Here is a 15,419-nt window from a genome sequence, read left to right as displayed (position 1 = left end):
TGGATTCAGGGCCCATGATTGGCTAGTTCCAGGAGGAGCCTTGGTGCATGGTCCCCTGTGATGGACAATCACTGCAATGACTAGGCTACGTATATTGGGGAGATGTAAAAGCATGACTTCTAATCAGGATGGGGGTTTGCATCACTGAAAAAACAAAACAAAACATACCACCTTCACAGTTTCACCCTAGTTAACATCCTTGTTGACAGTCTCAACAAATGAGGCAAAGACTGACTTGGAATGGACTGAATTACCTTAGAGGAGGTCTCTCCAGAGCAGAGTTGAAGTATAGCAACAGATTGCTGTGGTGGGGAACTTGCACTTCCGTTCCCAGCTTTTACCTGATCTGGGAACAAAATAGAGGATTTTTGGTTTTGAGTGCTGTCAGTCTCTCACCTTTTGCAGGCACTAACTTTACTACAAAAGTAAAAATATAAAATAAAAAAGGATATATAGATAGTGTATTGAAGAAACTCTGCAACATTTTACAAACTTGAAAGAAAAATCAAGCCACTCTTGATTTTTTTTTTTAGTTGTTTCTAAATATTTATTGCATGCACATGTTTTTCTGTGGATTTTCCTTTTTTTAAATTGATATACATGAAAGCCTTGGGCAAAGATGTGCTATTTCTAAATTGTGTTAACAAGCTTATTGGCTTGCAGACATACAGGCCAATGTACTCAAATGTGCTAAGGCTAATGCAGCATTAATGTACTTTAAACATGCAATAAAGTTAATGTAATTACACGTTAGTCAGCATTAACTTTAATGTGGAGTTAATGCAGACTGACAACCATAAAAATATTAATGAACCGTGTCACCTGCAAATTCATTCACAACAGCTAATTAGTATTTAAAATACATTAATGCAAATTACATTAGCAACTCTATTTGCATTAACCTGCTGGTAATATACAAACATAAATACATTTCCTAAGGTGGGCAAGGCCTGGTGTGGGCCATGATATATCCCACCCTCATGCACCAACATCAAGGCACCCTGGACCTCCCCAGCCATCCTGATAGGCAAGTCAAGGGTCCTTCTTGCCCCTCACCCCCAATCAAGATCCCTTCCCTGGCCTACCCTATCTGAAGTAGGACCCCAGTCAATGGGGGCAGGAGGGAGGGTGACTCCCTTTTGCTCTGTCAGTGCCTAAATCTAGAATGGCACTGGCTGACATTACAGAGTCTTTTGTCCTCTCCTTTCTACAGGACTTTGGTGCATTTATTTATTTATTTTTTTAATTTATTTATTCAAGTTTTTTTTATATACCAACATTCAAGACGATAGTCCCATCATGCTGGTTCACAAGAAACAGGAGTGCAGAATATAATAAATAAACTTAACAACTTGAACATTAGTGCAGAAAAAGCAGTTACATGTAACAAGGAAATATAGAACTTGGAGTAAGAAGGAAAATGAATATAAGATAATTTATCTTGATGATGTTAACAAAAAGCATGTTCAGTGCTGATTGCCCAAGGAATTTCCTTTGAAAAGTGCAAGAAATATCGAGCCAGAATAGGTTTACAGCATAGATTGTTTTCTAATTTACTCTGCAAAACGTAAAATATGAAATTAGTTTGAAAATCTAATTTTACAAGTACGAGTGGAAATGTTAAAAAAAAAAAAAAAAAAAAATCACAGAAATGATTTTAATTGTCCTGCACTGACTGCCCTCTCCAGGCCTTCTAGCTCAGTCTTGCCTAGTCTGCGGCCTCCGGGCCTCTTAGTATCTCCCTGTCTGGCCTCCGGGCCTTCTGAACCGCTGCCTTCGGGCCGCTGTGTTCCTTGTTCTGTTCTGCCTTGTCCTGTCCTAATCTGTCTTGTTTAGTCTTGTCTTGTTTGTCTGGTCCTACTCTGCCTAGGCTTGACTCTGGTATCTGCTCCCTATATTGCAAGTGCTTTGCCTTGTCCCAGTCTACCCAGCCTAATTCCAAGTGTGCCCATCCCTTATCTCCAGCCCTTGTCTCCAGCCTGTCTCTCCAAGTTCCAGCCTGTACCTTGATTCCAGGCTCAGCCTAAGTCCTGCCAGCCACCAGAATCCAAGAGCTCAACCTGCAGGGGAAGTGGCTGGTACAGGCAGAAGATCCTCTCTGCCCTGCCTTGAAGTCCTATGCTGCCCCTGTGGGGGTTCCCCATTTGTGACAGTGGCACTGTGAGCTCAAAGGTGAAAGGGAGGAATTTGTAGAGGCTGAAGAGTAAAAAGCAAAATTGCTTAACAAATATTTCTGTTCCGTGTTCACTGTGGAAAGGTCTAGAGGACCACATAAAACAAATGCAAATAAGATTGGAAGTAAGGTCTCAATCGATTTTCAGAACAGCGTGTTCTTGAGGAGCTAACTAAACTTAACGTGGATAAAGCGATGGGGCCGAATGGGATACATCCAAGAGTATGAAGGGAACTTAGAGATCTGCTGGCTGACTTTTTCAATGCAGTCTTAGAGTCTGGAGTAGTACTGGAGGTCTGGAAAAGGGCAGATGTGGTTCCTATTCATAAAAATGGAAGTATGGAGGAGGCTGGAAACTACAGGCCAGTTAGTCTGACCTCTGAGATGAGCTAACTAATTAGATCACTGCTAAAACAGAGGATAGTGCAATTATTGGAATCCAATGGATTGCAAGACCCAAGGCAGCTTGGTTTTACCAGAAGTAAATCTTGTCAGATGAATCTGATCAGTTTCTTTGATTGGGTGACCTGATATTTGGATCAAGTGAGAGAGCTTTGATTTCAGCAAGGCCTTTGACATGGCTCCACACAGAAAACCTATAAATAAATTGTGAGCCCTTGGTATGGATCTGCTTTAGAAAATGACTTGAGTGGGAGGTGACAAAGGGTATTGGTAAATGGAGTTTTCTCTGAGGAGGGGGTTGTTACTAGCGGTGTGCCTCAGGGATTGGTCCTTTTCAACATTTTTGTGAGTGATATAACCGAAGGGTTGTCGGGAAAGGTTTGTCTTTTTGCTGATGATACCAAAATCTGTAACAAGGTGGACAGCCAGGAAGAAGTGGAAAGCATGAGGAGGGATCTGGCAAAGCTTGAGGAATGGTCTAAGGTCTGGCATTTAATATTTAATGCCAAAAAATGCAAAGTAATGTATTTAGGATGCAAAAACCCAAGAAAAAGGTGCACTATTGAAGTTGAAATTCTTCTAAGCACAAAGGAAGAGCGGGGGCTGATTGTATCTGATGACCTTAAGGTGGCCAAACAGGTGGATAAAGAGATGGTAAAAGCCGAAAAGATGCTTGGCTGCATAGGGAGAGGAATGGTCAGCAGAAAAAGGGAGGTGATATATTGGCCCTGTATAGGAGACCTCTTGTGGAATACTGTGTACAATTTTGGAAACCGCACCTTCAAAAGGATATAAACAGGATGATTTCGGTCCAGAGGGAGGCTACTAAAATGGTCTGTGGTCTTCTTCGTAAAGCATATGGGGATAGACAAAGATCTAAACAGGGCCGGTGCAAAGGTATTAGGCACCCTAGGTGAACCTTCTGCCTTGCCCCCCCCCCCCCCCCCCCCCCCCCCCCCCCCCCCCCGTCCAGGCCCCAGCTCAGACCTCATTCACTCAGACAGGTCCCTCTCTTACACACACTTGGGTTCCTTGTCTTATTCACACATGCACTCTTACAAGGGCTTCCTCCCTCTCTCTCACAAACACCATTGCTCCCTCATACACACACAATCCCTCTCAGTCACACACACACACAAACACACACACACACACACAGGCTCCACTCACGGCTCGCCGAGTCTCTACTCCTCTCAGCTATGAGTGGGATGGGTTCCGCTCATGGCCCCATGTGGCTGAGCTTTGCCGCCCCCTAATGAATGGCGCCCTAGGCGACTGCCTAGTTCGCCTATTGGGATGCTCTGGCCCTGGATCTAAACATGTACACCCTAGAAGAAAGGTGAGCTAGGGGAGATCTGATAGAGCACTTTAAAGGTTTCCCTGCAAGGTGAGCCTTTATCAATGGAAAGTAGGCTCTAGAATGAGAGGTCATGAGACTGAAATGGGGTAGATTCAGGAGTAATCTTAGGAATTTTTTTTTTTTTTAGAGAGAGGGTGGTAGATGCATGCAGCGGCCTCCCTGTGTAGGTGGTGGAGACAAAAACAGTGTCTGAATGCAAGAAAGCAAGGGATAAATACAAGGGATCTCTAAGGAGGTGATGGAAACTATAATGCTAAATTCATTGGACAAATGGGCAGGCTGGAGGGGCCATACAGTCTTTTTCTGCCATCACGCTTCTATGTTTCTATCAAAATAATAAGAGCAATAATAAAATATCAACTACAGTATATACAAACCTCATGCAAACATAAGGCACACTCTTAGACCCCCCTGTCCTCACCATCCCAAAAACATTTGAGGAAACTATACCCTTGAGAACCCAACCATGCTGGAGAATATTATAGACAATTATCCCCCTCTTAACTAAACCCACTCATCGCACTGGTAGTCCATGGCCAGAGGCCGCAAACCACAGCTCTCTCCACAACCAAGCTCATGTGAACTCTACCTTGGCTACTAGGTGTCACGCTTGAGCAATGAAATGGCCGAGACTCCCTTCACAAAGAAGTTTTGAATGCTGCCTGGACAAACCAAGAAGCAGTTCTTCAGCATGGCATTGATTTACTGCTAAACCATCATGCAGGCACAATCTCGGCATTTTTAAAGTAGCCACTGTAATAGCCATCACACAGACCTAGTTTAATCTTTTGTAGAGCATATGCTATATCTTTCAAAAAAATAAAAAAATCTTCCAACAAAGCTACATCTTTTATTCTTTCAAAAGACACCTCAGCCACATGTGTAGGGCAATGGGACGTACCCTAACCTGGCATACACACAAATACAAATGAGTTCACTATTAGAATATGGATTTTATTTATCAAATATTAATTTTTCAAGGCTTGATAATGCAATGCTTGTTGTGACTGATGACGAGTGATTCCGATCTTGCATGTTACTGTCTATAATAACTAGACCAAAGAAAGTGGAAGACGGAGGTACGGGCAGCAGAAGGTCAAGACATGGAAGATTTGCAATTGTCATTCAAGAAGAAGCGCTAAACCTAGATTTATCAGATTCTGACTTTAGTAAGTAAACCTGGTCTACAGCTCACATCGATTCGTTTCACAGGCCCATATTTGCAGTTGTGTTTTTGTCATATGTTGTATGCTGATTGCTTGAAAATTAACCCATCTTGTATTCTGGTGACCTGACCTGAGGTGGGGGTGGGGTGCTGCCTTTTGACTTTCTTTGTACTGCCTGATACTTATCCCACTGGTTATCTAAATAGATTGGAAAGGCACATGCTGCATGAACACGGGTACAACTGGGCATCTTCCCTCCCACTGCCACATCATTTTGACATTTCACTTGATCTACGTCAGCCCCCCCCTGAGTAGAAACTGGTTGCTTCTAAAATTCTGCTATATGTAAATACGGAATTTGAACATTTTCCTGTTACTCAGTAACTCCAGGGAGGATAACTCTCATATGGGCCCACGTGGAACTGTCTATGTGCATATATGGGTCTGCACAGACTTACCATAGTATTTTAGAATCTGCAGGGATGCGTCTGTACAGCTTCTAAAATGTGCATGTCCACAGCCCTCCAAAAGCACGCATGTACAATTTATTTTCACGCACAAGTATGCACATAGCCAGAAACCTTTTTACGTGCTCACATGCGCACTTCCGGTTGTGCTGGGGCAGTTTCATCCCAAGTTGCCCCTCCCCATTAAGGCAGCCAGTTTCACCTCCAGGGACAAGTCTAGGCTGTCGTCTCTGGTAGTGAGGAGCAAAACCCCTCTGTTCCCCATGGGGGGGGGGGGGGGGGGGGGGGGAGTCAGGCGGAACAACCGCAGGATGCAGCGGGCCTGGAGGGGCCTACAGGCTGAATATAATTGCGGAGCTTCCTATGCCCATAGGGTAAGTACAGAGTGGGAACTAGGAAGGTGAGAGGTTGTTGGTGGGGAAGGGGTTTGGAGGCTTTTGGCTGGTGGGGAAGGTAGGTGAGTTTTGTGGGGGGCCTTTTGGAGGGTGTAGGAAGTTTTGTGGGGGTGCGAAGATAGGGAGGACTTTGTGACCTTGAGGTAGGGCAAGAGCCAATAGACATATATTGATTCAGAATGAGATTTATATAACTTTGGTGCCATGACAATTCTGTATATGTTGCCAAAAAGAGTACTTATACTAACGCAGCTAAAGTAAATTACATCTCCTGAGGTGTATTTAACATTTCCGCTATTAGTACATCCAGTGTTAATACCTAATGATTTGCATAATCTTTTTGCAGGGTGGGAGTCTCTCTGCTTCATGTCCCAGCCCCTCCCTTCCCCTCCCAGGCAGGGTGCAAGAAACAGGAGGGGAGGGGTGAGGCTGAGGCTGGGGCAGACATGAGCAGAACCACTCTGCTCCCTAACAACTGCTTTCCTCCTCCTATTCCACCCTGCTTCTCTCTCCTATTCTGAAAGAAGCAGGAGGGGAAGCGGACAGAGCAAACAGTCAAACCAAGGACAATTTTGATATAATTCCCAGATGGAGTGATGTCCCTTTAGATGAATTTCATCTTTATACAAAAGTTATCCCAGCTGTCTATGTGGCCAGCCATGCACCAGCTAACAAAGACCTGGATGTATTTCTGGAAGTCCCACCAGCTGGCAGAGATGTCATCAGTTTCAGTTTACAGCCTGATGAACTGCAGATGCTGAGTGCAGCTTCAGCGTGCATTAGCTCATATTCTCAGCTGAGGAATTGCTCAAGGAAATAGAAAAAGGATGGTCGCACTGTATTTCAGTTCAAAAACAAATGACATTTCAAATTTCAGAGTTGGTAAATTCTATGTCCTTAATTTATATATATATATAGTTGTTTTTTTGTACATGGCATATTTTGTACTTGCATATAGTTTAAATATTTAACAATGTGAAAGGTTTTGAATTAAAAAAAATGTGACTTTTATGCACTGTGAGGTGTGAAACTTTATGCAAATTTACCACAACTGCTGCAGAATTTGCTGGCTCCTTGCCACAGAATCTTGAAAACTCTGCAGCAGGGATCCAGGAGCTGTGGCAGTAACACTAAGGCGCATGCAAAGAGCACACATTGTACTTAGTTGCTAGGGGATTTCTGGGTTAACACACACAAGCAGGCCGATGTAATACTGGCGCGCGAAAAACGGGCGCTCATGATGGAGCGCCCGCTTTCCTAACGAGCACCCACCCACCTCTCCCGGGCGCGCGATGCAGTAGGCAAATGAGCCGCTGCATTAAAAAGGAGGCCCTAGGGGAAACTGTGAGTCCCAAGAGCCTCCTCGGCATCAGGCGCCCAGGAGAAGTGGCTGTGCCGGGATTAGGAAAACGGTCACTCGTTGATTGAGCGTCCGTTTTCCTAACCTGACCGCCGGCAAGTCTTGTTTTGTTTTGTTTTTTTTAACCTTGCTCCTTTTTTCGGTTCCTCTGACTTAATAAATATCGGCACAATATTAAAATCGGAGGAACTACAGAAAAGCAGTATTTTCTGCTTTTCTGTTACTTTAGGGGCTCCTCAAGATTTAATGCCTGCTCCGGGCCTGGCATTAATTTTTGAGAGTTAAAATGTACACATTTAGTTTTTTACATAAGTGGGTAATAGCCTCATCAACATGAATTTTCATCTGATGGGCGCTATTAGCTACACACTGGTTTGGACACGCTAATCCCTTTATTGCATAAGGGATTATGGACGGTCGCCCAAAGCGTGCATCCAACCACGGGTTGACCAGTGCACTAGCCTGAGCACAGGATATTGCATCGGCCTGATAGTAAATGCAGGGGGTTAACACTAACGCCCTTTAGCTGAGCACATGGGCCCCCTTAAGGGTCTGTGCATTTCACAAATTATCCAAATTTTGTATTCTTCCTAAAACTAAAATCTTTACCTTGACTTGTTTTACAAAAATATGTAAATGAAGATTCTATAAGTAAAAGAACATAGTCCAAGTTGTGCAATCCTAAAGATAAATCTGACCAGTGCTAAAGGCAGAAAGCTGACAAGGCACCCGATGTGTGTACAGCACTGCTTAATTTTTATTCACTATAATGTTTTCTCTTCTCCTCCTCTCCCTTTTCTCTCTAATAGTTTTCTGGTTCATGTTTTTTAGGCAGCAATTCTGAAGATTCCTTATTCTCCACTTCATTTATCACTGGATCACAGAGTAGAAAGGCTTCAGCATGCAGGTCTAAAAGCTACAGAGTACACAGTGCAAGATTAGAAAAACATGTACCAAGTAAGATCATTCCTTCACCACTAATTAGTCTGGCGTAAAAATGATATTGTGCTGTGTGTCTACTTTTTGGTGTTTTGCTTTTTTTTTCAGATCTTGGCTATAAATACACTAGACAAGAGAGAGAATGCATGAAGTTAAAGGAGTATGATGATTTTGTGCTGTCCTGCATGATGCGCAGAAAACTCATTTCAACCCGTGAGTGAAATGTAGAAAAAAATAAAATCAGGCTAAGATCAGGGCACAAATTATATAAAGAGCTACACTGCGCAAGTATGGTACCTAATATTCATAACCTTATCCATACAGCTGATCACTGGATTATTTTAAAATATGGCGCTACAATAGTCAGAGCACCTACGATCATTTGATCTTTACGGTCTTACAGAAAGAAGAATGCTAAAAGAGCTACTGCTGCAGCTAAATTAAAAAAAAAAAACAGAGAAATTCTCCTCCCCTTCCCCCAAACTCAGTTTTTTACTATTCTGGACTAAACTTTCTCCGACTGGCTTCTCCTAGGCTGCACTTATGTGATGCTCTCAGCTGCATTCTGCTGCAGCAGGAAGTAGACGGTCGCTCTGTAAGGAGATCAATCCCTCAGTCTGTTTAGTTTCAATAAGTTTACTTTTTTCAAGGATGTATTATAACTGGGCTGACCAAAGGCATTTTTCTTAAGAAGACATACAAAGGCAGTCGTTTGTGTTAGTAAGCATTAAAGTTCAATTTTTTGTGTGTCTTAAAATGAGACTTACAAACAGGTCAGAAAAAATGTGCAAAATTGCAGGTTATTTTGCATGTGTAATAAATCTTGTGTTGATACAAAAAAGACATGTGTTCTCCCATTCCCCCAATTCTGCAACGAAATATTATGAAACAACCGCATAAAGCACGCCAATCATTTTCTTACACAGTTGGAATTGTCACAAATTATGTGCAAGGCACAGATTTAGTGTGAGGAAAATTGGGCCACCAGCAGATATGAAGATAACACAGTGGAAATTTGCACCCTAAATCTGGCCCAGAGAACAGAGAGAAACCTTAACTGATTCTGAGGGTATATGGATTTACCATGTGGTATTTTTATAATCTGTCTTTTATTTCTACCAGCAACCTCATATCACTGCCGCAAGCTAACAAACAACAATATGAGTCTTACCATTGATAACTGGAGAAAACCTTATGACTGGGAATGCACCAAAGGTAAATATTTATAGTCTCCTGAGGTACTTACACAGGTGGGGGGACTGACCATTCATGCAATAAGGCAGTGCCCAAGGGACCACAGCACTCCTTCCTAGCCTTGGAAAGGTGGTTAGGGGCCAGTGACCCTTATTGCCTGGGGGCCCAGATCACTGTCAGTCCACCACTAACCTACATATAAAACTAAACTTCAGTAAATAGTAAGGGCTCTATAATGTGTTTACTAATGAGGAAGTTGGGGAGATACCGGTTCCAGAGATGGTTTTCAAGGGTGATGAGTCAGATGAACTGAACCAAATCTCTGTGAACCTGGAAGATGTAGTTGACCAGATTGACAAACTAAAGAGTAGCAAATCACCTGGACCGGATGGATATGCACCCCAGGGTTCAGAAAGAACTAAAAAATGAAATTTCAGATCTATTAGTTAAAATTTGAAACATATTAAAATAGTCCATTGTACCTGAAGACTGGAGGGTATGTAACCCCAATATTTAAAAAGGCCTCCAGGGGCGATCCAGGCAACTATAGACCTGTAGGTCTGACTTCAGTGCTGGGAAAATTAGTGGAAACTATTCTAAAGATCAAAATCATAGAGCATATAGATAGACATGGTTTAATGGAACACAGCATGGATTTATCCAAGGAAAGTCTTGCTTCACAAATCTTCATTTTTTTTGAAGGGGTTAATAAACATGTGGATAAAGGTGAACAAGTAAATGTTGTGTATTTGGATTTTCAGAAGGCCATTTGACAAAGTTCCTCATGAGAGGTTTCTAAGAAAACAAAAAATCATGGGATAAGTGTCCTTTCGTGGATTACAAACTGGTTAAAAGACAGTAAACAGAGCATAGGATTAAATGGTCAATTTTCTCAGTGGAAAAGGGTAAACAGTGGAGTGCCTCAGGGATCTGTACTTGGACCGGTGCTTTTCCATATATATATAAATGATCTGGAAAGAAATATGACTGAGGTGATCAAATTTGCGGACGACACAAAATTATTCAGAGTAGTTAAATCATAAGTGGATTGTGATACATTGCAGGAGGACCTTGTGAGACTGGAAGACTGGGCATCCAAATGGCAGAGGAAATTTAATGTGGACAAGTGCAAGGTGTTGCATATAGGGAAAAATAACCCTTGCTGTAGTTACACAATGTTAGGTTTTTGCCAGTGGATTGGCCACTGTTATGACAGGCTGCTGGGCTTGATGGACCCTTGGTCTGACCCTGTATGGCATGTTCTTATGTTCTTATGATTTGTTTTATCTGGCGAACTTTAGGACACGATTTACCCCACTAACTAATATTGGTCATTATCTGGCTAAATTAGCCAGACAGGTGGCTTGCCTCAAAATACCCCCATTCCAGTCCTCACTTAGCTGAATAAAAGTTAGTCAGGCAAGTGAAAGCCGCTGAGCATTTCTGGATATTCAGATGGTGCTATTTAGATGGCTAAGTCTGAAAGCTAGCTAAACAGATTTGAAAATCGGGCCTAATTGTCCAGGAAACATTACACACATTTCTTTGTTTTTAGAAAAGTAAAACGTATCAATTACAAATGTTGTGATAAAGCATTTTTTAAATTCTTTAAGCTGCTCCCCTGAAATACCTGTAAACCTTTGAAAGTAGTCTTCTTGGAAATAAATACAAATGATCTTATGAAGAGCAGGATCAGATTGGCTTAGCCAGTGAAGCAGAAGCCATGTTGGTTCTAGAAAAAATTAGATTCCTTACCCATAGTTTCTGGACCAATGCAACACTTGTGCAGCCTTATCTTTGGATAATTCTTATATCGGTCTTATATCAATCATCAGTTTGAGGTGATTTGTGATTGAACCTTGAAGTGCCGAAAAATTGCAGTGTAGGGCTGAAAGAGTGAAAAAAAAAAGTGTCAAGTACTGTGACTGTGGTTTATTATATCTGAATAAAGTCAATAAATTATTTTGCAAGAAAATAATAATGCCTCAGCAAAACTGTTTTTATTGATACAGGATGGCAATTACTACTTACATATGCTTTTGAAATACTGCACAGAGCATTTTCTTTAAATCTTTGAATTTCCTATTAGGGAAAGGTTTTCCTCATTTCTTTCTCAATGGCTAAACTCTTTCCAACCATAAAAGATCCAACCTCTAAATGCCGAGACAAACTGATTGGCCTCCACTGAAAATTTGTAAAAGATCAGCGTATTAAAGATTCACTGCTGGATACTTCAACGTTTGCAGATATTGCCACTTTATAATCACAGGTCTTAAGAATAAATGCGTGTACTTTTTTTCTCTAAGTTGCTAATGCAATAAAAATAAACCAAGCCAAGCAGCACTTACCATGTTTTAAATGCTGAATGTTCATGATGTTGAGTATTCCAGGAAAAAGATAGTTTTTATATGCAAAGAAAATACAAGCTGCTATAGTTCAACATTCTTTGCAATTTGGACATTCTTTTCAACAAATGTGATGGTCTATAATTGAGCAAGCGTTTACATCTTGGCAGGGAAGTAATAGAGATAAGCTTCTCAATAAATGGGAGGAATATTGCATATTTAAGCTTGATTCAGTCCCAAGCAGTGGTTTGAATGAAGGAATTGAATGGCTCACACTGATATATTGATTATAATGTCCAGGTTCTCATAGCTGACAGGATATCCATGACAGTGTTCTTTTAAAATGATTGATACTATGCGGTTATACCAGCATAAACCAAAATGGTCTCTCTCTGTTCCACTTTGGAGGAGACAATGCCAGCAGTAGTATTTACCCCTGAAGCCAAAAATTGTTTCAAAGCATGGACATGTTGAGTTGCTTCCTCGACTCTCAGAGCACTGAGAGGAGAGGATCACCTTGCTGGTGGCTGGAAAGAATCGGTAAGTACTGCTTGGAGAAATTTTTAAAACTTAAAAGTATTAGGGAGAAGTAAACTATTGGGGTATATTATTTAGTGTGTTCATGTGTTTTGTTTTAAATAGGTAGTCAGAAAGGCAGGCAACAAACAGAAGTTTGTATTTCCCAACCCTCCCACTCCACTCCCACCCTATCCCTAGCTCATCCTTTCATTTATAGGCAGGTGACACTTTCACACTAATAAAAAATAGAAATAAAAAGAATCAGCCATTTAACTTAAATTCAGAAATTCCCCACACCTTATCAAGGCCTGCGATACTTTAGAAAATGAAGCCCTTAACTGAACAAATTTAAGATGAAGGCAGCAGTCCAGCTGCAAAGGGGGGCCTCCCAGTGTTTTGCACCGAGTGTCACATGTATGATTTTTTACCCGCCGGTGAGAAATTGTACATGTGCATCCGATGCAAAGAGCTCCTGTCTCTCAGAGAACAAGTCCAATCTCTGGAGGTTAGAGTGGCAGACCTGGAGGAGCTGAGGCAGACAGAGAGGTATATAGATGAGACCTTCAGGGACATATAGCCAAGTCCCAACTCCAGTCTGGCAGCCCTGGTGTTGCCTTGGAGGAAGAAGGTCTCATGATGAGATAGCATCAACCTGGTGCAGCAGGAAATGATTCTGTAGCAAGTACCTGCTCTCCAGGTGGTGCATTGTCCTTTTGCACCGAGGATGTGTCTCCCAGGGCTATTGCCCAGGAGGGAAGGGTTAAGTCGGTCATCATAGTGATTCGATTATTAGTAATATAGACAGCTGGGTGACTGGTGGATGTGAGGATCGCCTGGTAACATGCCTACCTGGTGTGAAGGTGGCAGACCTCATGTGCCACCTAGATAGGATTTTATACAGTGCTGGGGAGGAGCTAACTGTCATGGTACATGTGGGCACCAACGACATAGGAAAATGTGGGAAGGAGGTTCTGGAAGCCAAATTTAGGTGCTTAGATAGAAAGCTGAAATCCAGAACCTCCAGGGTAGCATTTTCTGAAATGCTCCCTGTTCCATGCACAGGTCCCCAGAGGCAGGCAGAGCTCTGGAGTCTCAATGTGTGAATGAGACAATGGTGCAAGGAAGAGGGATTCAGTTTTGTAAGGAACTGGGGAAACCTTTTGGGGAAGGGAGAGTCTTTTCCGAAGGGATGGGCTGCATCTTAACCAGGAAGGCCTGTGACATCATCTCAGTGTGCTGCAGAGGACTTCCTGCCACGGGCCCAGTCGCACGCCTAGGGATGCTCCACTCAGCTGAGCATCGGCCCTAATGCAGTGCATCGGGCCTTCGCGGTGGCTGGCCATGTCCCTGCCCAGTTGACATTGGTGGGCCTCCTGCGGCCCAGGAGGAGAGGTAGGTCATGGGATGGGCCCACGATCAGCCAAACGCAACACAGTTTATTTTTACTGCATTAGCAATTTAGAAATAAAGAAAAAAAAAAGTGTGGACATTTACTCATAATAACTATGAATATAAAGGTGGCAATTTTGCAAAACGTTAAGTATCCATCAGTGAGCCTTTTATTTATGACAAGCCGTTAAGCCCGTTAAAACGGGCTACATCCCTCTGTCTCTCACCTCCCCCTCTTCACCACCCCCTACCTCCCTCCCTCCCACTCAGTCCCTCTCACTCTCCCTCAGTCCCACTCCCTCCCTCCCTCTCACTCTCCCTCAGTCCCACTCCCTCCCCTCCCTCCCTCTCACTCTCCCTCTCCCTCAGTCCCACTCCCTCTCACTCTCCCTCCCACTCTCCCTCAGTCCCACTCCCTCCCCCCCTCCCTCTCACTCTCACCTCAGTCCCACTCCCTCCCTCCCTCTCTCTCACTCTCCCTCAGTCCCACTCCCTCCCCTCCCTCTCCCCCCCCTCCCTCTCCCTCTCTCTCCCCCCTGACACTCAGTCCCACTCCCTCCCTCCCTCTCACTCCCACTCCCTCCCTCTCACTCAGTCTCACTCCCTCCCTCTCACTCAGTCCCACTCCCTCTCTCTCCTCCCCTCTCACTCAGTCCCTCCCTCTCTCTCTCCTCCCCTCGTTGCCGCCGCCACCGCTGCCACCCGCCGCCGCCGCCGCTGCCACCGGACGCCTCCGCTGCCACCGGACGTCGCTGCCGCTGCTGCCACTCAACGCTGCCGCCGCCACTGCCACCCGATGCCGCTGCCGCTCCCACCGGACGCCGCCGCCGCCGCTGCCTCCCGACGCCGCCGCTGCCACTTGACGCCACCATTTTTTTTCTTTTTTTTCTGGCTCAGACCGACGTGCTCGCCCACACATGCGCGGTAGAGCTGGTCTCTACTGCGCATTTGCGGCACGTCGGTCATCCTTCGTTTATTAGGTAGGATGAACTTTTAACCATCATCAGTGGAGGCCAATCAGTTTGTCTCAGCATTTAGAGGCTGGATCTTTTATGGCTGATATTTTTCTAACCTAGAGTGGTTCTAGTTAGATTAAATTATTTTCAAACCAGGTACCTCAGGACAACATAGCTAACACTAACACCTTTTCACTGTAGTAACCCTGTTCAGAACAAAATCAGGAAAAGAACATTTTCTAGCAGTCTGGAAAGAGAGGCTGCAGAAAAAGGAGAAAAATAACTTGTAGGAGTGAGACCAGGACAATAGCTGGCTAACTTAACTCATTATCCGGCTGGGGCAGAGGTATCGTGCTAAAACTTAACCAGATAAGTGCCCAAAAGATTCAAAAGTTGGCATCTAGCTGAATAACTCAAGTTATCAAATATGGACCCCTGTGAGGACTGAGAAGGACCATGGGGATAAGATATAAAGAGACAGGATAGAGAGGAGTGAGAGAGGCTGAAAAACATTAAAAGAACAGAGGCATGGCAAAGAGAGGTAAAGAGAGGGGTATAAGACAGCTTGAAGGGGATGGTGGGGAGTGAGAGTCAGAAAGGAAGCAGCAGATAAGACAATAGAGCGAGACATCCGGAGATTAGTGCGAGAGAGATGGAAGGCTGAGAGGAACAATGAGAGGGAGGTGAAAAGCTGGAGGGGAGAAGGATGGGGTGAAGTCTAGCTACCAGTGAAGAGAAAGGCAGAGAAAAGAGA

The 15,419-nt window shown here is 43.6% G+C and overlaps 1 protein-coding gene across 1 annotated transcript in view; it reads left to right on the top strand.

The window, feature by feature from the left end:
- Positions 1–15,419, top strand: part of AKNAD1 (AKNA domain containing 1) — a 60,156-nt gene that overhangs the window by 32,364 nt on the left and 12,373 nt on the right. The window contains exons 6-9 of the mRNA XM_029617637.1: positions 4,992–5,104; positions 8,155–8,280; positions 8,371–8,475; positions 9,385–9,477. Of these exons, the coding sequence (XP_029473497.1) occupies positions 4,992–5,104; positions 8,155–8,280; positions 8,371–8,475; positions 9,385–9,477 (437 nt within the window). The remainder of the gene's footprint in view (positions 1–4,991; positions 5,105–8,154; positions 8,281–8,370; positions 8,476–9,384; positions 9,478–15,419) is intronic.

The sequence above is a fragment of the Rhinatrema bivittatum genome, chromosome 10, assembly GCF_901001135.1.
Source record: "Rhinatrema bivittatum chromosome 10, aRhiBiv1.1, whole genome shotgun sequence".
Taxonomy (NCBI): domain Eukaryota; kingdom Metazoa; phylum Chordata; class Amphibia; order Gymnophiona; family Rhinatrematidae; genus Rhinatrema; species Rhinatrema bivittatum.
Note: the sequence above shows the minus strand (reverse complement) of the source record. Positions and strands in the feature narration are given on the sequence as shown.